This window comes from Gastrolobium bilobum, unplaced genomic scaffold, assembly GCF_033153095.1.
Source record: "Gastrolobium bilobum isolate Gb01-03AN ecotype WA unplaced genomic scaffold, APGP_CSIRO_Gbil_v1 utg5045, whole genome shotgun sequence".
NCBI lineage: Eukaryota > Viridiplantae > Streptophyta > Magnoliopsida > Fabales > Fabaceae > Gastrolobium > Gastrolobium bilobum.
Window position 1 is genome coordinate 59301 of NW_026899460.1, and position 25098 is coordinate 84398.

Genomic DNA, 25098 nt, shown 5'->3' on the forward strand with positions numbered 1-25098 from the left:
TGGCGACATATAGGGGTATAAATGGATTATGCCGATTTATAGGGGCTTACCGCCTAGCTTATATCAGATCAAACTTGGCTTATTATATATAGTAACATACCTAAACTTTTAAAAAAGCCTATTTAGAAAATAGATCATAGATATTTTTTTTTTACATATTGAGCCTATCAGCCTAGAGATCAGCCTATATTATATTATTTATTTTAAATAAAATTATTATTTTAATAATTTTGAATAATAAAGTAATATAATTTTAATTATTTTTTTAAGGTTTTAATGTTTCTACAGTGAGTACAGATAAATTATTTACATTTACTCCCAAAAGGACATCGTTTTGGGTTGAAAGACTAAAAAATTTCAATGATAAAGACTTTATAACCTTGGAATAAATAATAATTACAAAACACCTTGATTTTCGCTCAAAAATGACATCATTTTAAGCTCAATACAGATAACTTATCTATATTAATTGCAGAAAAATGAACTTTTTTTAATTATTGAATATTTAATAGGTTTAAACAGGCTAACAGGCCTAGGCTATTCAAGCAAAAGTCTAGCCTAACCTATTAACACCCTTAGCGACATAGGTTGAGTAGGTAGGGAGTGAATTTGGGTTCGATTCTAACAAAATACATCTTTGGGGAGGGGCAAAGAGTTTTAACTGTGACTAAACCCCGACTCGAGGTTAGTATCATAGCCAACTCAGAGTTAAAGCTTGTAGAGATTCCCAGATAGCCGACTCGTCTCAAAGAGATAATTAAGGTCAGTATATATAAACAAAAGCCATGATTTCTTTTAGGGAAAATTACATGATATCACCTTAAACTTAGGTGATTTTTCAAAAAGTCACCTTGTACTTTCAATTAAAACAATTACCCGCACTGCACAATAAATGTATAATATTGTTTAATATTGAATCAATTAAACATATTTATTAGTTTTAAGACAAAATTATCCTTGCCCTTAATTGCCACAATTAAGGGAGTGTTTGGTAGGAGGAATATTTTGAGAATTCTGAAAAAAAGATAGTGATAATCTTATTTACCCACGTTCGGTATAAGGTTTCTAAAATTTTTCCTAAGAATCTGATTTTCCCGAATGTTGTTTTGTGTACAATTTTATTTCAAAATGTCATCGAAGAATACCACAAAAGGGATGGTATTCTTCAAACCCCAGGTGTTAGAAAAATTTTACACTTTTTTTGAAACAAAATTCGTGTAGTTTTTTTTTACCTAACAAACAATTTTTTAGTAATATTCCTGAAAAGATAACTTTCTCACCATATTCGTGGTAATCATATTCCAAACGTAAAACAATTTATCCTCGCCAAACGCCTGTTAGAGGGCGTTTGTTAGCAGTCTTTGTAATAAATGGCTAGGCAAATTAGATAGGGAATTGAGTTTGTCAAAGTTTGGTAGAAGACTCTAAAAAAATATGCTAGCAAAATGCTATACTCAGGCAACATGAATCATGTGTAAAAATGAGATGCTGACACTGTTCTTAATACCCACTTCGTGGGTGGTAATTGGTGGCTTACTGGGAAAGAAAAAAATGAGCGCCAAAGTATTATCCAAAATGACCTTTGTTTATTGTTCAATGTGAGTGATGATGAGCGCCAAAAGTTACAATGCCTACTTTGGTAATTTAACAAATTATTCCATCAATATTTTACTTTCTACCTAACATAGATTTTGAAACTTATTTAATTTATTCGGTAATATTTCATTATAACCAAACAACTTTTTATTTACTTTACGAGTAAATTTCTTTGCCCATTATTTTCCTAGTTAACAAAATTTTCTTTTATGCCAAACGCGTATTTTACATATATAAGGGATTAAGGTGAGATCTGGCTTTCTCTCAAAATTGAATATTATCGTTTACTGTCGCGCTCAGGGAGCAATAACACAGCAAGAAGGAATACCAACATCCTTGTACAGGAATAACCCAACTCTGTCTTTCTTCGATGTATTCAACTTCCTTTTTGCCCGGTTTCACTCAATGCTCTTCAAGCCACAAACTTAATGGAAAATCAATGGCTACTTCACCTTTTAATGTTGTGTTTTATGTAGTTGACTTTATCCCAAGTTTTGATGGCGTGCTAAGCTTCACAAAGCCTTTTGGTTTGTACTTCAAAGACAACTCATAAAGGTTGTCTCGTGTACAAACGAGAAACATATTTTCCTTGAAAAATAATAGCCTCACTGAGATAAGACAATTATCTTATAACATATATTCATAGAATTTTGTGACAAATTTTTTTATTTTAAATTGTGAACATATTTGTATCACTCATGTGAGTACTATCTCATGAGATTAGTAAACTCCTTTTTTTTATAGGTATATTTCCCTTCTTTTAATTGCAAAATGGTGTGTCTACTTTATTTGTCACTCCTTGTTATAAAGTAATACTCACTTAATTTACTTAATAACATTTTGTTTTTGGTTTAGGAATTTACCTAGGAACCAAATGATGTAATCGTTTCATTTGCTTAGAATCATGAAATCGTTTCTAAACAAATTTTCTACTTTATTAGGAGGAGGAGAGGAGAAAAACTCATAGGTAAAGCCTCATACTTTATTAGTTCAAGCCTCATTCATGATATGCCATGGCTACATAAGTATATCAGAATACAAAAGAAACAAAGGGTACAAGAAAGAACACAAAATTGAACATAAACATATAGAGTACACACATATTTTATATGGTTATCTACTTGTCTTCAAAATTTATGACCAATTGTTGGATACCCTTTTTTGGGTAAGCAAGGAGCCCCAGGGGTGAACTCTTTAGAACCTCCTTCGTTCATGTCTGCATGGTCATGTTGCAACTGAGACTGATCATTGTTATTAGAATCATCAATTTGGTCACCTTTTGAAACAATGTGTGCACTTTGAAACATATCAACTGGTTCAGACTCTGCAATCTTTCCTCCTTCAAGTGGTGTGCCATGCTTGTAGGCTACTCTCACTGCTTCATCCTCTAATAGCCTTGCCTGTGATGTTGCATAAGTTATATCATCTTTACTCTTGGCCATGCTTGTAGGTTGTAGTTGCTAGCTTGCAATTGATTCAACACTCTTATGTGTATGTGCTTAAATAGAAGTAAGTAAAGATTTGAAAAAAGTGCTGAAATGGGGTGGATTTATTGGCCAAAAGGCATTGTGATGCGTGGCTAGTTCATAGCACAATTATGTGACAAGTGTCCTCAAATTGGTGACAAGTGTCCTCAAATTGGTGACAAGTGTCCTCAAATTGGTGACAAGTGGTTGATATTGGTGGAAATGAAAGGGAACACAAGTCCAGAACCATTGAGTTTGTTCTATGTAGAGAATAGTAACAATTCATAGTAAGAATATTAAACACTAATATCTTACAATAAAAACGAATAAAAATATAAGACTTAATTTCACTTTGAACATTTTTATTATGGATAACGTAACATTTTAGTTTTTCTTTTTTATATTTTTTGTTAAATTTATTCCTTAAATTTTTAATTCTTACAATTAAGTCATTCCATCAGTTTTCTTTTATTTAAAAACCCCAAATCTTCATTTTCTACTTAGTTTTAAAATCTTCTTATGTTCAAAACTCTTCTATCTAAATATCAATTTTTTTAAAAAAAATTCCTAAGCTCACTTCTTAGAATTTTTTGTTTTAAAAATTTGTACCAAATTTTCAAATTCTAAACTGTTTAAACTTTTTTTTATTCCGAATTTGTTCTAAAGTCCCAATTATTTGAATAAAAGAAGAGCATTTGGAAGTTTTAAGTAGAGAAAAGTTATAGACAAGACTTAATTTCAGTAATTAAAAAATCAAAAATTAAATTTGTAAAAATTTAAAATTGCATGCTAATCATAGTAGAAGGAAAAAAATATGATTAAGCTTAGTAATGATTCATAGTGAATAGCTGCAGGTTTGTCAGAATACTTACTTGCAGTATACTAGTTGTGATTTTTTTACTATTAGTCTAATGATCAGTCCAACAGATATTAGTCTAATGATCAGTTCAAAATCTTCTTCATTAAAATGAACATTGAAAGTTATGTATTTGATTGCCTCTTGAACTTTTTTACTCTCAACAACAGAATATGCTGAAACCAAGCCTTCTTTCCTCTCAAAAGAAGCATTGCAATACATGATAAGCACTCTTTTTCAACTTTATCTTTCATAGCATTGTCAAACTGCTTCAAACTTGTGTTCGAGTAAACATATCCATAAAAAAATGCATGCACACTTTCACTTTGATCCATTGTAGACATTCCAGCCCAAAATGTGTCTTTGACATATACAGGAACCCAACGTTGTCACTCATTGTATAGGCTATTCAACCATTCATTGTCATGAAGGTTATAACTATCAATTAATTTTTTTCAACTTCCACTGAAATCATCTTTACTGAAAGAATCATATACAGCACCGTGCAATTCTGTTTTGATTGACTCATACTGAGGGTATTCTTTCAACTTTTCAGTTACCCTTTTCATTAAGTGCCATAAGCACCAATGATGATGAGCTTTTGGGAACACAATCTCAATTAGCAGTTTTTATTGCTTTATATGGCATTTCGAGTTTGTCCAGATATACATGCCAGTTATGTTTGAAACAACCATGTAACAGTTTCAGAATCTTCATTTGATTGTCCATGATGATTCACTCCTACAAAATGAGCAAGGGGTATGTTATATTTATTTGTTAAATATGAGGTGTCAAATGTTACAACATCTTCAAAATATTCATTTGCAGCCTTAAATCGGCACTCTTCATCCAAGTTCATCACATAATAGAAACTACTATTTGACTTTTGCATTCGAACAAAATAGTTTTGAATTGCTTCAGCATCTCCAGTCCCCAATCTTAGGCTACTATCTTTCTGATTAAAGTACCTACAATCTTTCTCAAAAAATGCAAAGCTTACTACTAGAGATTGAATATTTCCATCCACATTGATCCCAGCCTTATTGCAAACACTTGAATTCCCAATTTTCTGATTAGATTAGAGTTCTCTCTCTTTCTCTCTTCAATTTTATTTTATTTTATTTTTATTTTTTTAAAACGTTTTGAAACTGGTTAGGGCTAGCAGAGTCCAAGTCAGCTAATCGGTCTGGCATTAAGGAAGCTCCGTAATGGTCAAAACAAAAAAGATATCTACAATGTGGTTTGCACTGGGTATAATCTAGTCTTGTTCTCTTTCCTCTTATAAGACTAGCTCTGGTAGGAGTAGAACAATTAGGACTCTTGCTGATCAGTTCTCCACCTTAATTTTATGTATAACCAGATGCATTTTTGTTTGTAGAAGAACAAATTGTTATCTTTATCTGTGTTCAAATTGCATAAGATTAATATTGTACATTGGTTCACTTTGTAATATTTTGTAGTCACTAGCAGATACAATATACCCAGTTGCTATATTTAATTCATTCAAGCACAAAGTGGAACGGGCATTTTCAAATGACAAACAATTTGATAATTTTTCTCACGATTCTTTCAACATACAACCTGTGATTTATACAAATGAATTTTTTGATTGCCATATTTCTTACTTCTAAATAGGAATAGATGGGCAAGTACATTTCTTAAAAAAAAAGGATAAATCAACTTATGTAGATGCATTGTATTCTATTCCTACAAGTAAAGCATATAGGTTATCTTTGTCACAAATTCTTGAGAATAACCAAGGAAAACATTTTTGTAAAGTGTGTTTCTTTCTAAAGTGAGCAAGAGTATATCTAATTTTAGTGCATTAGGATCATGATGTATTTTAAATTAAATAAAAGATGGATAAATCTTTACTTGCTGACTTTCACTTTTAGAGGAGCTTTATCCAAATAACCACTCCTGCAAATTTTCTAAACTGGCCAGCACTCAGCCAATTGTGAGGAGTAAATATTACTTCCAATGTTCTGTTTCTATTGATAGAAGCACAAGAAATCAGCAATTACGGATGCAATAGCAGCCAAAAACTGCTGTTGCTTTTCTATTGGAATCTGCCTTTCCATCCTTTGAGAGCTGCATTTCTTTGAACCCACTTAAGTTTTCTTCAACAAATCACAATGGAAAGAATAATATCATTTAAACTTGCTTGTATGCACAGTGCCTGTAGCCCCACAGAGACATTTTCTTGACAGAAATTTGTTTTTATTGCTAAGAATCTCTGACATGGGTATTAGCTGATCTACCCTCAGTTAATGTTAATGTCTCCAACTCACCGAATATTAACATATAAGGAAACTGATAAATCCACATCAGCATTTCAGTCCGAAACTCAGATCATTCCTTTACTGCACTTTTAGTTTATGTCGATGACATAATTCTTGCAGGAAATGATATCAGTGAAATTTCTCGAGTTAAAAGACATCTGGACAATCAGTTTCGAATCAAGGATTTAGGTTCCTTACGGTTCTTCCTTGGAATTGAGATCTCTCGTTCCTCTACTGGAATTATTATGAACCAACGTAAATATGCCTTGGAATTACTGGATGATGCAGGCCTTCTCGGATGTAAACCCTGCTCCACTCCAATGGATCCTACCAAGAAACTTCAACGCATACAAGGTTCACCTTACACTGATCCTTCATCCTACCGAAGATTGGTGGGTCGTTTGCTTTACCTTACTACCACCCGTCCAGATCTTTCCTTTGCGGTCCAACAAATCAGCCAATATGTATCCAACCCAATGGATGTTCATATGCAGGCTGCTCAACGGATTCTTCGTTATATTAAAGGTTCTCCAAGTAAGGGGTTATTCTTTCCTAGCTCAAATGACCTTTCCCTCTCTGGTTTTGCTGATGCTGATTGGGGTTGCTGTGTTGATACCTGCAAATCAGTTTCTGGTTTATGTGTTTTCCTTGGCGCAGCTCTTGTTACTTGGAGATCGAAAAAGCAGACAACTATCTCAAGATCCTCTACCGAGGCAGAATATCGTGCTCTTGCTAGCATGGCCTGTGAAATTCAATGGGTGAACTACTTGTTGCATGATCTTCATGTTCCTACATCCAAACCATCCTCTGTGTATTGTGATAGCCAATCTGCAATATATTTGGCACACAATCCCAGTTTCCATGAGAGGAGCAAACATATTGAAATGGATTGTCATATAATCCGCGAAAAGATCATCAATGGATTGGTTCATCTGCTGCCGGTTTCTACCAAGGACCAGTTAGCTGACGTGATGACCAAGGCTTTACATCCTACTCCTTTTCATTCGATTATTTCCAAGTTGGGGCTCATGGACATTTGCCTTCCAACTTGACGGGGGGTATTAACATATAAGGAGACTGAAATGCTGATGTGGATTTATCAGTTTCTCTTTCTGTTATAACAGATTGTAGTTAATTAATAAGTTAGTTAACCGTTATGTTAGTTAGCTTATTTCAGTTCTTTTCTTTCGTTGATTGTACAGTAACTAGCTGATATATAAATCAGCTAATCTCAATGTAGTTTTTCAGTTTTTCAATCAAAGAATGAATGCTTCAATACTTTCCGCTGTTAATACCGAAATCACAGAGTTGTACTTTCCAATTGTATTTATAGCAAAACACTAAGTCTACTGAAATTTGGTTAAGACAGATTCAGATAGAATAAGTGAATAACTGATACCACTTAATCCCAACAACCTGATTCAAATAATCACCAGAAGTCTTGACAAGAACAATTTCCATTTCTGAAGTGATGAAACCTAAAGGAGTCTCTGACAATGATTGTCACACCAACAACCTTAGACATGTATTTAATGGCATTGTGACAGTCACCACAGATTCTAAAATTCTTAAAAACCCTTATAGATGATTGTCCATTCAAATTAAGTATCCCAAAGGCAACAGCAAGCTTCTCACTGTGGTTGCAAAGAAACTCAGCTTTATCCTCTTCATCAACATCTCGCAGAACATAATCAGTGTCAGGCTTATATCCAGCCAATTTCATTTTCTCACCCAACTCATTCAAAAAGTTATAGATTTTATCACTCTCCTTGTTACTTTTGTCTCCAACAACAAAAGTGTGAACTCTATTTCCCACTTGAAGCCAACTACAGCCTGCAGTTTTTGTGATTCCTCTCCCTTTCATCAATATTCTGGTTTCTGAAGCTTCGCTCCACAATTTGGGAGTGACAAGGATGTTGAATAATAAAATATAAGTTCCGGGGTTGTTGGGCGCAATCTCAAATAGTTTCTTGGCAGAAATTTTTGCCAACTCCACATTCCTATAAACTCTACAGGCAGCAAGAAGTGCTCCCCAAGCATGAGCAGTTGGTGCCATAGGCATTCTCTGTATAAACTCATATGCCTCATCAAGGCGACCGGCACGGGTAAAGACATCCACCATACATGAATAGTGAATAGCACTAGGTCCTACTAGATGATCCCTACTCATTGAATTAAAAATCTGAAGTCCTTCCTCTACTAGCCTTGAGTGGCTACCAGACAGAACACCAGTAAAAGTAATGGAGTTGGGCTTGACCCCTGACTGTAGCATGTTCTCAAACAGCAAAAGCACTTCTTTTCCATTCCCATGCATTGCGTTTGCAATGATCATCGTGCTCCAAGCAACAACATTCTTTCTGTGCATCTTATCAAAGACATTCCTTGAAAGATTCAAGTCACCACATTTAGCATACATATATACTAGAGCCGTTGTGCTTATTATGTCCCCAGTCAACCAATGCCTATAGACATAGCAGTGTACCTCCTTGCCCATCCTCAAGCTTTCTAAAATAGAGCAAGCTGGTAAGATACTACTAATTGTTATCTGATCAGGTTTAATTTAAACCCCATATTTTGCATCTTCCTAAGCATCTCCAATGCCTCCTCTGTTTGCCCATTTTCCATGCATCCACCAATAACAGCATTCCATGTAGCTTTGACTCCTTCTCTGCTCATCTGGGAAAACAGGGCAAGACCCTTCTCATATTCTTTGTTTGTGAAGTATGCCGTCAAAACTGCATTCCAAGACACAACATTTCGATGTGGCATCAAATCAAATACTATTCGAGCTTGTTTTACACTTAGACATCTTGCATACATGCTTACAAGTGCACTGCAAACAAACACATTTTCTACCATTTCATGTCTCAGTGCAAATCCATGAATTGCTTTTCCTGAGTTCAAATCTTTCAATTCCAAGCACGCAGGCAAAATGCTAGACACGGTCAGCGAATCTGGTCTCACCCCATTCCAAACCATTTCACGAATAACAGCCAGGCCTAGCCTAGGCAATCCACAATTAACATAGCATGAGGACAACGAGGTCCAAGAAACCACATCTTTCACAACCAAATCATCAAAAACACGCCTTGCACCCTCGACAGATTTACATTTACCATAGGCATGAATCAATGCGCTGCACAAGAAAACATCTGACACCATCCCCCATTGAATTGCATCATCATGAACCTCCTTGGCTCTCAAGGCATCACCAGAGGCAGCACAAGCCTTGGCAACAGCCAAAAACACCAACTTGTGGGGTTTGATTCCCCGTGCCCGCGGCGAAGCATAGAGCTTTATAGTCTCATTTGGAAGTCCACGAGTGGTAAAAGCTGAAATCAATGTGGAACAAGTGGTGGGGTCTGGTTGAGGAATATTATCAAACAGTTGGTGGGCACGCCTTAAATCGCCTACATTTAAGGCTGCTTTAACGAGCTTGAGACCCACGTGTGATGGAATGTTGGTGGGCACAGAGGGAGCCACCTTTGCTTCAGTGATGGAGGAAACTGCTGAAGAGAAAGTATGAGAGTGGAAGTGAGAATGAGCAAGAGGAAGAAAGGTGGCAGTGTCGCACAGCCAAATTCACAAGCATTCGGATTTAAAAAAAGAAAATCATTTTCTTACTTGCTGCAAAAGAAATTATCTCATGAAAAAAAAATAAAAAATTTATGTAATAGATAGATAATTATAACATGAAAATTATTTTATTTTTTTCTTTCCTGGCTAATGTGGCATAGTGGAAAAAAAATAATTTTACTATTATAACTATGAGTTATATTTATCTCATTTTACATGATATAAACAACTTTCCTACACACAAAAAAAATTGGATCTCACCACTCTTTTTTCTCTCTTCTTTTACATGTGAATCCCACTTGTAATTTTATTTCTACAACATGACTACTTACCTATAATAAATATTAATTTTTTTTGCATAAGATAATTTTTTTCTCTCACCATAAGAAAAATGAAACCCTTTAAAAAATGGGATTAATGCTTATGAAATAGGAGATAAATTATCTCCATGAATCTTATTTAAAATGATGTAGTATTGGAATTTAAGAAGAAAAAAAGGTTATTTTAGTAAAATTCATTATATAAAAGAAAAGTGAAATTTGTAAAATACTTGCAGGGGAAATATTTTTCTCATATATATATATATGTTTATCATTTCTCAAGCTGCTCGAGATAATTTTATCTTCGGCTACTAAATCATAACCATTCAAAGATGGATCAATGGTGATAAAAGAAGAGAGAGAAAAAGAAAATCATAATCATTCAAAGGAGAATCAAATAATATAAGGAAATAAATAAATAAAGCGACGTAATTTTGAGGTGGCCAGAGATAAACTTATCTCAAGTTGCCGGAGAAATATTTTCCCATATATATATATATATATATATATATATATATGGTTCTTTTGGGACAGAAATTAAGGTATTTTTGTAATTATAATTTATTTTATGGTTATAATAATCTTTTTCATTATAATTTTTTAACCAAAAACGATGTCGTTTTAGGAGTGAATATAGATAACTATATATATATATATATATATATATATATATATATATATATATGGCTTTAATATTTATATAGTGAATGTAGATAACTTATCTACATTCACTCTCAAAACGACATCGTTTTGGATTAAAAAATTAAAAGATTATAATGAGAAAGACTATTATAACCCTCAAATAAATTATAATTATAAAAATATCTTGATTTCTGTCCCAAAACGACATTGTTTCGGGCTCTTTATCTACATTAACCGTAGAAAATATGAACCATATATATATATATATATATATTATTTTAGGCAACTCAAAACAGCATTATTTTGGGTTTAGAAAAAACATATTTTAAAAATTTTATGTTCGTTTTCGTATTATGAATTTTATTGAAATTCATAACACTGCCAGAATACTAATGGGCTATAATTTCAATTTAAAGTGATTAATTTAACAATTAGATATATACCGTAGAATATATGCTAGTATGTGAATTGAAATCAAGTGAAGACCGGCAAAATCCTTAATTTATTTATAAATTAAATCAATTTTTGAAATACATTTGGTTACAAAATAATACTCAAAAAAATATGAAAATAAATTTTATAATGAAAATTAAAAATGAGAATATGTTCTTTAATCTTTGAAAAGCAACCACAATATGCATTGGTTCGTATTGTGTTATTACCATTTAATAATGGGGACATAATCCCATGGACACAAACAGAGAATTGCAAAATAAAGCACGCCAATCAATAATTAAATTTGTAGAACAAAATCAATTGATAAGATATGTTGTACCGACCACGGTATGAGATATGGAATGCAATACGACACAACATGTTGATATGTTAATTTTAAAAAATATTAGATTTCGACAAGTTAGAATATGTTTTGATCTTAAATAATAGTTTTAATATATATAATATAGTTTATATTTAATACATATAGCAGCTCATAATAAATTATATAATCAATCAAATATTCAAATATTATAACATAAATATAAAAAAAAATCATGTATAATTAATTTTTTAGGTCAAATTTCATAACAGAAAATATTTGATTTATAAATTAATTTTTCGTGTTTAGTTAAAAAGATAAAAAAAAAAATTGGATATAAAAAAAAGTGTCAGAAAGCATTGATCGCATATCAGTGTCCGACACACATTTTTTCCCCCAAAAAGCTTGTTCGTGCATCAGAGTTTATAAGTTGAAATCACTAAATATAGAAAGAAATTATATTTCCAACAAGTTTTCTCTTATAATTATTTTTATGGTTTTTGAATTAAAATAAAATTAACGATTATAATGATATTAAATGAGAACCAGTTGATTTATTTTTGATTCAACAGCCATAAAAGTAATTGCAAGAGGTTATAAGAAAAAAGATGTTGTTAGTATATATCCTTTCCCCTAAATATATAGTAAAAATAAATGAAAAAATATTTCTGCAGTTACTACTGATAAGTTATCTGCATTTATTCTCAAAATGATGTCGTTTTGGTATTGAAATCTTAAAAAATTATAAATATACAGACTATTATAACCCTAAAATAAATGAAAATTATAAAAACACCATGATTTCTGCCCAAAACGACGTCATAGGCTTACTGCAGATAACTTATCTGCAGTAACTGCAAAAAAAGCGAACCCAAAAATAAAATAATCATCATTATCTTAATCACATGGGATGTGACCAAATAAAAATTGCATCATAATCATCGACTAGAAAAGCATTTCTAACTGCAATTCTTGCATCCAGTGATTGTGATCCTCAATTATTTTTAACTTTCACAATTAAATAAATTGTGATAATTTTTATCACTTTAAATTGTCTACACTTATTTTACAATTTCAAACAATATAAATCTTCAACTACAAGTCTTAATTAAGTTTATTTCTTTATGATCGAAACAGTTTATGCACTACCACAATGCAAAATTTCATTGTAACACTCTATTTCGGACCGATTTGTTAACATCAGAATGATATTAAACACAACATATTTAATTAAATAAAACACAGAAACTATACTTAATGATTCACAAATAGACTGATATAAAAACGTGAATAAACTTTTTCTTTTAGTTTTTCATTTATTACAATTATTGAATTCCGTATTCAATTCTAGCAAATACTCTAATTATAATTCTTATATTATTCAGAAACGTCAATCTTTATTTTACAATATCTTATTAGGTAATATCATAACCTAAAAGCATATAGAACATACTCTAAGTCATTCACCATGTAACCACCATAGACTAACATGTTAAAAATCATACTTGGAACTGTACTAGCACTAAATAGCGCGCACATTTTCTAAAGTTGGGACAATAACTATTTACCATAAATTTTGATCTTTTACTATGTTAAACTAGACATCTTGATCTTTTCAACAACATATTATAAGTCTCAATTGAACTTGTATAACTCAAGATACGTTCGTCGCAAGCCAACTGCTTCAAATCAGACTTCCTAAAAATAGGGTAGTGAACTCAAAATTAAACTGGGACTAGACCTCTCATCCAATGACTCTAAGATTTCATAGGGTTGTAGCCCCATGTGTTAACTTCACATAGGTCCAAACCGCATTCAATTTGGAGTTTCCTAGCTCAAGTTATGTCTATTTTACTAAACCATGCTCATCTTGTCCAATTAAGGAAATCCGTTACTAACAGCGAGTAATCGATTACTATTGTGACAACAACCAGAAAATTTTGTTTTAAATTGCATAAATGTTGTATAATTACTTCCGTAGCTCATTATTCATGTAATTGATCATTCACCATAGTTTATACATAAACTTGGTCACTTCAAGGCTCTAAAACTTTAAATTCATCCATGGATTTTCATCAAAGGCTCAATACCATCATTTTACATCATAAACATAAATTGCATTAACATACATAGGATTAATAGAAGTCATACATGGTATAAATTACATTGCCTAGGAACCCATTGCTTAGGCTATACATTACATATTTCATATCTCAAAATAATCAATCCAAATGAACATGACATGATTATATCATTTGGCAGAAGTAATATAAACACATATCTTGCATAAACCTATACATGTTTCTCTAAACATAATATACAAGTCTTATACAAAATAGGCATAGACACTTTCTATGCTCTCTCAAAATATATACTCGTCAGGTGAGACGCATATACATAAATAAGCATCAAAAGTCTAATGTCATGTAAATAGACTCTATCCTGGCTTCTTGCCACGTGATGCTCCAACACCAATAGTACCTATCCCTGAAGTAGGGTCTCCACACGAGATGAGATAAACATCTCAGTAAACTAAGGATCATTGGAGGATTTCTCCTTCCCAGAGTTCACTGCAGGTATATAAGTAGTAAGCAAAGATAATACATAATATATCAATGCAAGTAAATCAATCTCATACAAGCCATCCCTCTATCCAACATGCCATCACTGAGATACTCAAATGGAACTTTCGAAAAGAGTCCTTACGGGCTCACCCCTTTTTAAAAGAAGTCCACGATCCATACCTTAAGAGAATTCCATATGGGCTCACCCCTTCCCAAGATACACTCGAAAAGAGTCCCTACGGGCTCACACTTTTCAGGCCATCAACAAGCAAACATTCTATTTTAAAAGAAGTCCCTACTATTCTCCCCCTCCTAAAGCACTTTTGAAAAGAGTCCCTACGGGCTCACCTCTTTCCAGGCATCAACTAACAAACAATATTCTATTGGCCAGAGAAAACAACTAGTGTACATCACACACAAGGCATTTCACCTCGAATATACATATAATACAAGCATATAAACATACTATGCATTATATCAATTCTTATCGCATTTACATACACCATCATAAAACTACACTCTCACGGAGTTTGGTGAAACAATTGAGGGATAAATCTCAATGTCTGAAAGCTTACCTCAAGTAGCTTCCTACACAATACTTTCTTCAAGCTCATGCTATCTATCTAAGTGTTCACAACACAAGGTCCACATTAGTTTCTCACTAGTAACACCTATAACAAGATACAAGTATGATCACAACACACATCATACTATAATCATTAAGCTACTAATTACCATTTCAACAAAAATTTTAATTTAGTAACTCACCATAATTCTTGAATCACTCAAGAATCAAGAGTAAATTCCATTGATTCCACCCTAGAAACCAAATGAACGGTATCATTATCTAAACACAATAAATCACTGTTACTTGAATCACAAGAAACTACACATTTCAAGTCTAATTTTCTGTTATTATAGTCTTTATAATTATAATTTTTTAATCTTTCAATTCCAAAACGACGTCGTTTTGGAAGTAAATGCAGATAACTTATCTGCAATAACTGCAGAAATATTTTTCTGTTTATAAATATCTAAGATATTTTATTGTAATTATCCAAAATATTTTATTTAAATATCTAAGATATTTTATATTTTATTTATTATTATTATTATATTTTTTAAAATATTACAATGAATTGGAGGAATGTCTCTTTAATGATATATATATATATATATATATATATATATAGGGAGAGGTTATAGTTACTAGCTATTTTTCTTACTACTTGTTACTACCAAATATTAACCGTTGATTTCCGTCAATCTAACGGTTATAATTTATGGGGTCATATTTATTAATTAATTATTATTTTGTAATAAATTATAACCGTTAGATTAACGAAAATCAACAATTAAGATTTAATAGTAACAAGTAGTAATAAAAATAGGTAGTAACTATAACATTTCCTATATATATATTTATATATACATATATATATATATATATATATCTATATATATATAGGAAGGTTATACTTACAACCTATTTTTGTTTACAACTTCTTACAACCTTATCTTAACACAGTTAATTTCCGTCAATCAACGGTTATTATTTTTTAAAATTAAACTCATTAATTAATTATTAATTCACAATAAATGATAACCGTTGATTGGCGAAAATCAACGGTTAAGATATGGTTGTAAGAAGTTGTAAATGAAAATAAATTGTAAGTATAACCTTGCTTATATATATATATGAGGTAGGATCCTTTGACACCGGTGTCAAATTTCAATTTTGACACCTCACCTGAGAGCCGTTAGATCAAAAAAGATAAACGACTCTGATTTGCAAGCATGTGACACCGTTGATCTTTTTTGATCTAACGGCTCTCAGATGAAGTGTCAAAATTGAAATTTGACACCGGTGTCAAAGGATTCTACCTCTATATATATATAGGGTTTAACGGATGTAAAGTGACTGCACCTAAGGATTGGTGCAGTCTTATAAAACTACGTTGTTTTATAATGTAAAAGCATTAAATATGGGAAATAATAATGATACAAAGGTGGAAATAAATATAAAACATTAAATATGGGGAATCTATAATATTTTTATTTTCTACAATTAATTTTAAATGCGAACTTTCTTTATCCCACTCAAAACGACGTAGTTTTTAGGTGACTGCACCAATGCTTATATATAGTCACATTAGAAATCATTTTGTCATATATATATATGGGAAAAATATTTCTCAAGCAGCTTGAGATAAGTTTATCTCCAGCTACTTCAAAACTACGTCGTTTTATTTATTTATTTCCTTATATTAATTGATTCATTTTTGAATGGTTATAATTCTCTTTTTCTCTCTCTTCCTTTATCACCATTGATCCATCTTTGTATGGTTATGATTTACTAGCCGGAAATAAGATTCTCTCAAGCAGCTTGAGAAACGATAAGTCCTATATATATATATATATATATATATATATATGTACGAGAAAATTATTCAACGACGAGTAAAAGAAAACCGTAATCACCCACTGAATGTGAGAGAAACATACTCACCTAACGCTTGAGTTACATGTGCATAAAGAATGAGATTATGTGTGATGAGATTCTAATTATCTCCCTAGGAATGAATAAATGTAACCCTTTATATGACTTTTGAGGCTGGTCCAATGGAATACATTTAACGAGATAAACTGTAAGCTTTAAATAAAAAATGAATTTAGGGAGCGTTTTGGTCGAGGAGAAATTTTTTGAATACTAGGAAAATGTAATTACTAGGGAAATGGTTGGAAAGTGAGTTTGGTAGGAAAATGTAAAAAAAGTTGTTTGGTTGACTGAAATATTACCAGAGAAATTTATTTAAATTTGCAAAATCTATGTTTGGGAGGAATTTCGCACCTGTTTTTCACTTCTCGAGTTATCTCAAAATACCACATCTCAGGTGGTATTCTGTAACAGTGAATTTCATTCAAAAATTAACACAAAAGTCATTTCTCCATCTATCCTATTTGCCTAGTATTTTTTTTAAAAAACCTAAACCAAACGTGGTATTTTCCAATATTCACTTACACTTTTCTATCAATCTCAAAATAAATCTTCTACCAAACACTATGTCAGAGACATGCCAATAACATTTAATAAGTAAAGGGCTTATGTTTTCTTCTGCAGCAGGAATTGAGATTTTTTTCCTGCACTCACAGCAACAGTGCCCATTTGTTTTTTTCTTTTTGTTTTTTTAATTATAAAGTGGGCTCCACATAAAAAATTGTCTCACTCACATAAGATAAGATATTTCGAGCAAAATAAGATAACTATTTCCCGTAAGTAAAACGTAATTTACTTTAAAATAAGTGTGAAAAATGGACTTGTTTGAGAAAAAGGGATCATGTGTTCACTATGATGACGCGTGGATATTGAAGCATTTGGGTTAGGTTAGGATAAAACAAGAAAAAAAAAAAACGTGGTTGTGGTTGAAAATCGCTTACTAGTATTAGTACACCTCTCTCTCTCCATTCTCGCTCATTCATTCATGTGAAGGATCAATCATTAGTGTAATCACAGTGATGCCATTGAAAGTAGTAGTAATTTTGCCAAGTAGAACCAACCCCATAATGTTGATTTTTGTTCTGTATGCAAAGGTTACATAGGATTCACTATCATTACTACCTACTTCAATCATGTCTACACTGCTGAATACGGTGTCTCCAGCTACAAATTTATCAGCAAAAATAAAAAGAAACGGTTATGGTTTCTTGTATTCCCAGGTTACAAATCTTCATACTTTTTCCCTCAACAAGGGTTTTTCTAGTGTTTTGGCTTTGGCCCAGATTACTATTTCTCCAAAAGATTCTGTCTTTACTCTGCCCAATTGGAAAGTTGGGAAGAATGACCAAAAAAGTAAGGAGCTAAGGATTAATGATGCATTTCTTCATTTAGAGTATATGGTGGGTAAGGGCCATAAGCCTGAGGTAACTCAAGCAACTCAGCTTTTGTATGATCTTTGCAAGTCCAATAAAGCAAGGAAAGCTGTTAAGGTGATGGAGATGATGGTAGATTCAGGTATTATACCTGATGCAGCTTCCTACATATACTTGGTCAATTATTTGTGCAAGAGAGGCAATGTTGGGTATGCAATACAATTGGTTGAAAAGATGGAAGGGCATGGCTTTCCAACTAATACTGTTACCTATAACACATTAGTTAAAGGGATTTGCATACATGGGAATTTAAACCATGGCTTGCAGCTTTTAGATAGATTAACAAAGAAGGGCTTGGTCCCAAATGCATTCACATATTCTTTCTTGCTTGGAGCTGCTTATAAGGAAAGGGGTGTAGATGAAGCCATGAATCTTCTAGATGAGATAATTGCCAAAGGTGGGAAGCCTAATTTAGTTAGTTACAATGTGTTGTTAACTGGGTTGTGCAAGGAAGGTAGAACTGAAGAAGCTATTAAGCTTTTCAGGGAATTGCCTGCAAAAGGGTTCAATCCTAGTGTTGTGAGTTATAACATTTTACTAAGGAATTTGTGCTATGAAGAGCAGTGGGAGGAAGCAAATGAACTCTTGGAAGAGATGGATAAAGTTAACTTGTCTCCTTCTGTTGTTACTTACAACATATTAATTACTTCTCTTTCCCTGCATGGAAGAACCAACCAAGCTTTCAAAGTTTTAGATGAAATGACAAGGAGTGGGTTCAAGGTGACTGCTGCAAGCTATAATCCAATTATTGCCCACCTTTGCAAGGAAGGGAAGGTGGATCTTGTTGTTCAGTGTCTAGATCAAATGATTCATCGACACTATAATCCTAATGAAGGAACATACAATGCTATAGCTATGCTTTGTGAGCGAGGGAAGTTGCGGGAAGCTTTCTTTATAATCCAAAGGTTAGGTAGTAAACAAAGCTACCCTATGCATGACTTTTACAAATATGTGATTTCAAGCTTGTGTAGGAAAGGGAACACATATCCAGCTTTTCAGGTATTATATGAAATGGCAAAGTATGGATTTACTCCAGATTCCTATACTTATTCATCTTTGATAAGAGGAATGTGTAGAGAGGGAATGTTAGATGAGGCTATTGAGATATTCAGGATTTTGGAAGAAAATGACTATAGGCCTGATATTGATAACTACAATGCACTAATACTTGGAAATTGCAAATATCAAAGAACAGACTTGTCAATAGAGATACTTCAGATGATGATTCACAAAGGATGTATGCCTAATGAGACAACCTATACCATACTTGTTGAAGGGCTTGCTTGTGAAGAAGAAATGGATATAGCAGCCGAGTTGTTGAAAGAGTTATATGTGAAAGAGGTTGTGAGCCAAAGTACTTTTGAAAGACTTTCTATGCAATACGACTTCAAGGAATAAAAGGGTTAGAGATATATATCTTCAAAAGTATAAAACAAATGAAAGTAAGTAGGGTTATGACTGATGACTACTTTCAGATATGAATGGAGTTTTCTCAACTTAAGTACTTGATATAGATTGTTTTTGGTCAGTGAAACAGAGTTCCCAAATGCTTGAAATTTTGATTGGATTGAATGTTTAGAGATGAATGATGAAAAGGTTCAAGCAGAGAATTTTATTACTGACAGCATTTTCTTCCATGCTTTAAATTTCAACGCTGCTTTTGTGAATGGAGAGATCTTAGTTCTTTAAATAATGTGTACTATTCATTTGTCGATTTGTTGATTTACTACTTGGAACACAAATTTGTTTTGTGTTTGCCAATCTCATTGCTGTGTACTATCATTTACTGCTGTTGTAAATGCTGAAGTCTCGGCAGATTGTTGCTCCCTACTTTCCTTTTCTTCTACGTGCTCTTGAAATATCCTAAGCACTTCTGAGAATAATGTAATGTATATTTGCAGCTAACTTGATAACTTGCACCTCACTGTGACTTAGAATAGCCATCTATTGTAAACAGCAATGCTGCTTATCATTTTAAATTTTCCTCTTTCTTTTGGCACTACATGACGGGGAGAGCTGGTCGTAATTGAGTGATTCAGCAGTAAATGGACACAAGAGTAGGATCCTAACACTGATTGTTATGAAGCACTTTCTGAAATGAAGCATTCGATATGCTGCTTTATCTGCCAGCATTGAGCTGTCCAATGGATGTTGATGACTCGGGTGTTTTCCAACTTAATGAATGATAAATTCAGGTGCAAATTTTATGTTATAAACAAAATGACAGGACAGCTATGCAGCATTTTCTGAGTTGCATAAACTTACATCTGAAATGTTTTACTACATGCTGATGATGGATCAGACGATTGACATGAAACTGAAACTGAAAATGTAAATTTATGTTGCTATGAAAACATTGACATCAATAACTGCGGGCTCATACTGTTTCGTTTTGACATTGTTGCATAACAAGATATATGGACTAGGGTAATAGACCGAAGATAGAAAGCTTGAGATCAATAGGTATTGTATGCATGAACTTCCCTGGCAATTTCCGGTTTATATTACTAAGAAATTTGAATGCCACAAAATCGACTACAATGCTTACTACTTTCTCAGTCAATAGAAGAGATGGTCGTAAACATCGCCCCATTCGAAATTCAACAACACTAACTATAAATGTCGATATAAACTTGTGGCTCGAGGTTCGTGTACATAATCCATTGTATTTTCACCTGAATTTTCAAATTCAAAAGAAAATTTTACATAATCTCACAATTACCATTTTGTTTAATACATTTACTTGATTAGCATATCTTTATTATCATAAAAGATGTTGTACTAAAGTACAGCAAAAGCCTGGTCTTTAAATAACCCAATTAAGCCACAATATCACTACACGCATATTATAGCCTAGCACAAATTGGATTGAATTATGCGCTCTGATGATTAGGGGTCACTTAAAAGCTTATTAAAGGATCAAATTTTGACATAAGTCTCAAAATGCTAATATAATTAAAAGCCATAACAATATAAGTATAGCAAACAAGCACATGTTTGGATACCACAAAATGCCCAACATTACAACTAACCCACACACACAATAGTATCAGTCTAGTACTGCTAAACTGAGTCTAGAAAAAGGCCTCCCGTCACGACAACCAGACCTCAAGATCACTAGGGCCACGACTGCCTAAAACGTCATGAAGCTGGTGTTGCATCAGGATGTAAGGCTCATCTAGCCCATTAACCTACTTAGATCTTTGTCTCATCTTTCGGCGCTTCCTCTTCAACCTCCTCATACGCTTCTTCTTCCACTGATACAAAACAACATTGCGTTGAAACCAATAAGAAAAGGCAAAATAGAAACTCAAGACAACAATCACTACAGAACATAACGTATCAATCATGATATGGAACTTTTTACACTCCTGAAGAAGCAATGTTTATTGACCCTGTACACAAATTTATTCCACCACCTTAAAGAAATGGAGGGCGAGCAGCTTTTTTTTGCCCTAGCGTTAGTGCCACTAGCCCTGCTCAAAGAGTCATATTTTGCTAACTCTGCTTAACACAAATGCAGAACCATTCCATTCAATACATAATTTACAAGTTAGACCAAACCATAGTATTCAAGAAAGTTCGATGCTGACACGAACACTAACTATTGTTCAAAGCCTGACATACTGGAGTCTGGAAGCAATTGTTTAATGATTGATGAACCTAATTTCCTTAAATGTCTGAAACTGACATGAATACTAACTATTGATCAAAGCCTAATATGCTGTAGGCTAATTGTTTAATGACTGATGAACCTAATTTCCTTTTATAAAATCAAACACTTCCACCGGCATCTTAATGATCCCACTATACTATATTCTTATTATTTGGGCTGTAAGAGGATGAACCAGTACCAGTAGCAAAATGGTAAACAGGGTTTCACAGGGAAACATTAGCTATCTCTGGAACAACATTCAATCAAATCTAATCTAATTTTACATTGACCACTTAAGGCACTTCATTATCTCTTATTAAATACATGATCAATTTCCATAAGCAAAATCAACACCACCTCCGTTTCAACACCCAAAATCAAAAAGCGCAACAAATTTCTATAAATCGAAGACAACAACCAACCACAGAAATCATACATACCCCTATTCCTTCAGCAGTTCACATAATCATTTCCATGAAGCAAAATCAAAATTGAAAAAAATCTATATGAATTCTCTTTTTTACCATATCAAACATTAAACAATAGAACGAATCATCCTAATTCCTAAGAACCTGGACCAAAATCAAAATTGTGCTCTGATCCAAAAAAATACTAAACATGTAAAAACATATTAGAAAAGATAAAACTACGATTAAAAAATAAAAGAAAAAAATCAACCAAAAAATTAGATTAAAAAAAAGAAAGAATCAGAGCCTGATAAATGAGGAAAAAGAATATACCTTAGCTCTCATCTTGGATAACGAACGCTCTCAAGCTTCTTTCAACGTTGGCAAATTTTCGCAGAAGAAGGTAACTGAATCTGATGAGGGCAAAACCCTCGTTTGGGTATTTATAGTGCTGCGTTTCGTGAAAATGCGGAACCCTAAATCCTAATATGGGTCGGGTTATGCGGAGGGGCAAGTTTGTAATAATGGAAAATTGTATTTGGGATAAAATATAGGGAGAGAGGAAGTTATAGCAAGACTTAATCTTGTCAAACTCGAGTTTTTACGTAGAAATGGAAAGGGGTAGTAGAAACGTAAAATGTAAAAATGACACGAAACGTAAAATTTTTATATTATACTACTTAAGATCAAGATATAAAATTATATATATACATGTAAAAAAATATCACATAATAAAGATGTGTGTTGAGTCACTTATCTATCTAAAAAGGAAAATTATTTTTGATAACCAAATATCAAAATTATAAACAGAGATAACTAACAAGTAATGGATAACCAATTTGTTCTAACTGCTTCATACACTCTGCAATTTTGGATAATCGCTCATCAGGATATAATTTCACTTCTTTCAATGCACATAATGATTCAAAAACACAAAACAATTCTCATAGCATAACTTATAATAGAATTGCAGTTTTATAAGACATAATTATAAAAGACATATATCCAAACAAAAAGATATGAAGATATGTGCATATGATTTGAGGAAAACGAACATTGATTTTTTTTTAATTTCATTTTAAAAAAAAAAATTGTTTTAAAAGTAAAAACGGTTAAAACGGTACAAACGTAAGTTTTTGCCGTTTTTACACTGCGCTTTTACCAGTTTTTATCAAGGACCATTTTTACTTGCGTTTTAACACGCACCACTCTGGTAAAAACGTAACTAGTTTTTGACAACAATGGGAACAGTGACCAAAATGCCACATTTTGCCAAATTTTTATGCAAATGCCACTAGGCCCACTAGGGGTGGCAATTTGGGTTGACCCGTCTCGTCCCGCCCCGCCATCAACTCGCCAAAAACAGGACGGGACGGGGCGGATTGACCCGCCAAAAAATGGGTTGGAAAAACGAACTCATCCCGTTTTATGGTGGATTGGCGGGTTAGCGGGTCAACCCACCAACCCTCCAATTAAAAAAAATTAATTAAAAATCAAAAATAAATTATATTTTAAGAATTTTTCTAATATTATTTTATTTTATTTCACACTTCTCTATATTTGTTTAGTCTCAATCTTAAATGTATACTAATATTTGTCAAACATTATTTAGGAACTTATATATAGATAACATTTGTCATAAATAAAATTGTTATTCTTTATTTTTTTTCTAGGAAATATTAAGATAAAATTTTTTTGGATATCACAAAAATTTAAGGACTAATGAAATACTACCTAATTGTAAAAAAAAAAAGTATAACCCGGCGGGTCAACCCGCCCCGCGACGGGTTGAACCCGTTTTGACCCACTTCTAGGCGGGGTGGGTTGGTAGGTTGAAAACCTCAACCCAACCCGCCCCGTTTTGGCGGGTTGGCGGGTTGACCCGTCGGGCTCAACCCATATTGCCACATTTAAATGCCACGCAAATAGTATTTTTTATCATACTGCCACATGTCATAATTCGCTATCGCTCATAGCGAATTTCGTGGTCAATAATTTCGTGACACGTGGCCATATTGCAAACTAAATTCGCTACCAGTGGTAGCGAATTATGACACGTCAGCTTTTTCAAGAGAAAGTGTGTCACGTTTCAAAAAATCATTGGCGAACATAATTTGCTACCAGTCGTAGCGAATTATGCTTACGTGGTAGTCTGGTAAAAAGTACTGTTCGCGTGGCATTTGTATATATTTTTTGTCAAAAGGTGGCATTTTGGTCACTGTTCCGAAGTTATACTTATTACCTTTTTTTCTTATTATCTCTTATTACTAAATTTTAACCGTCGATTTTTGTCAATCTAACAATTATAATTTATTGGGTCACACTTATTAATTAATTATTAAATTCTAATAAATTATAACCGTTAGATTGATAAAAATTTTATGGAATTGGTGTTTGTCCTTTTAAAGAACATAAAATTATATTATTTTAAGTGAGAGAAAAAGATATAAATTATAAATAAAAATTTGATTTTAATTAAAATGATCATCCTTGGACAATCATTTTTCCTTTTTTTTGTTAACCGATTTAATTCCGTTCGAATATCATTAGGGCATATTTGATGCACAATATAGGATTAATAAGACTTGATTATTTTTTATTTTTTTTTTGATAACAGACTTGATTAAATTTTAATACTATTCAGAGTTTGACATGATATTAAATAAGATAATGTATTGTATAAGATAATATCATTCAATGTTTGATAATGCACTTTTATAATACTAGATAGGATAAAAATAGATATTTTTGACAAAAATATCTTTTAAAAAAGAATTTATATAATTCTTCCAAATATGTCATGCGATATTAATTTTTATAAAAATCTATTAATTAGTGTGTGAAAAAAAAAGATATTAGTTTTTAGAAAATAAAATTTCCAAAGTTTAAAAAATTATTATAATTAAATTTTATTTTTATTTTGATATATTAATATTAAAATACTTTATTAATTCTTGAGAATTGCACTGGTCAGCATTCTTAATACATCAACCTCTTATCAGGCCTAATCATACCCCTTAGGGCATGTTTGGCACACAATATTATAT

General features: G+C 32.5%; 2 protein-coding genes, 1 long non-coding RNA gene and 1 pseudogene across 3 annotated transcripts; 1 reads left to right on the plus strand and 3 right to left on the minus strand.

Annotated features, from left to right (window-relative positions):
* Window positions 1–2544: 2544 nt before the first annotated feature.
* LOC133290539 (SEED MATURATION PROTEIN 1-like) lies at window positions 2545–3081 on the minus strand. The gene has a single exon (XM_061488638.1). The coding sequence runs from the start codon at window positions 3036–3038 to the stop codon at window positions 2724–2726; it is 315 nt and encodes a 104-aa protein (XP_061344622.1). The 5' UTR covers window positions 3039–3081; the 3' UTR covers window positions 2545–2723.
* A 4548-nt stretch (window positions 3082–7629) lies between these two features.
* LOC133290531 (pentatricopeptide repeat-containing protein At1g20230-like) lies at window positions 7630–14140 on the minus strand (annotated as a pseudogene).
* A 3414-nt stretch (window positions 14141–17554) lies between these two features.
* On the plus strand, window positions 17555–19826 carry LOC133290534 (pentatricopeptide repeat-containing protein At1g79080, chloroplastic-like). Its single transcript, XM_061488628.1, has one exon. The coding sequence runs from the start codon at window positions 17690–17692 to the stop codon at window positions 19385–19387; it is 1698 nt and encodes a 565-aa protein (XP_061344612.1). The 5' UTR covers window positions 17555–17689; the 3' UTR covers window positions 19388–19826.
* Window positions 19827–20923: 1097 nt separating this feature from the next.
* On the minus strand, window positions 20924–22505 carry LOC133290537 (uncharacterized). The gene is made up of 2 exons (XR_009748683.1): window positions 22385–22505; window positions 20924–21246 (listed from the first exon to the last, which is right to left on the minus strand). It is a non-coding gene; the product is annotated as an uncharacterized LOC133290537 (long non-coding RNA).
* Window positions 22506–25098: the final 2593 nt, after the last annotated feature.

Excerpts from the sequence above, each read along its gene's own strand:
- LOC133290539 (XM_061488638.1), bottom strand. The coding sequence starts at position 3,038 with ATGGCCAAGAGTAAAGATGATATAACTTATGCAACATCACAGGCAAGG.
- LOC133290534 (XM_061488628.1), top strand. The coding sequence starts at position 17,690 with ATGTCTACACTGCTGAATACGGTGTCTCCAGCTACAAATTTATCAGCA.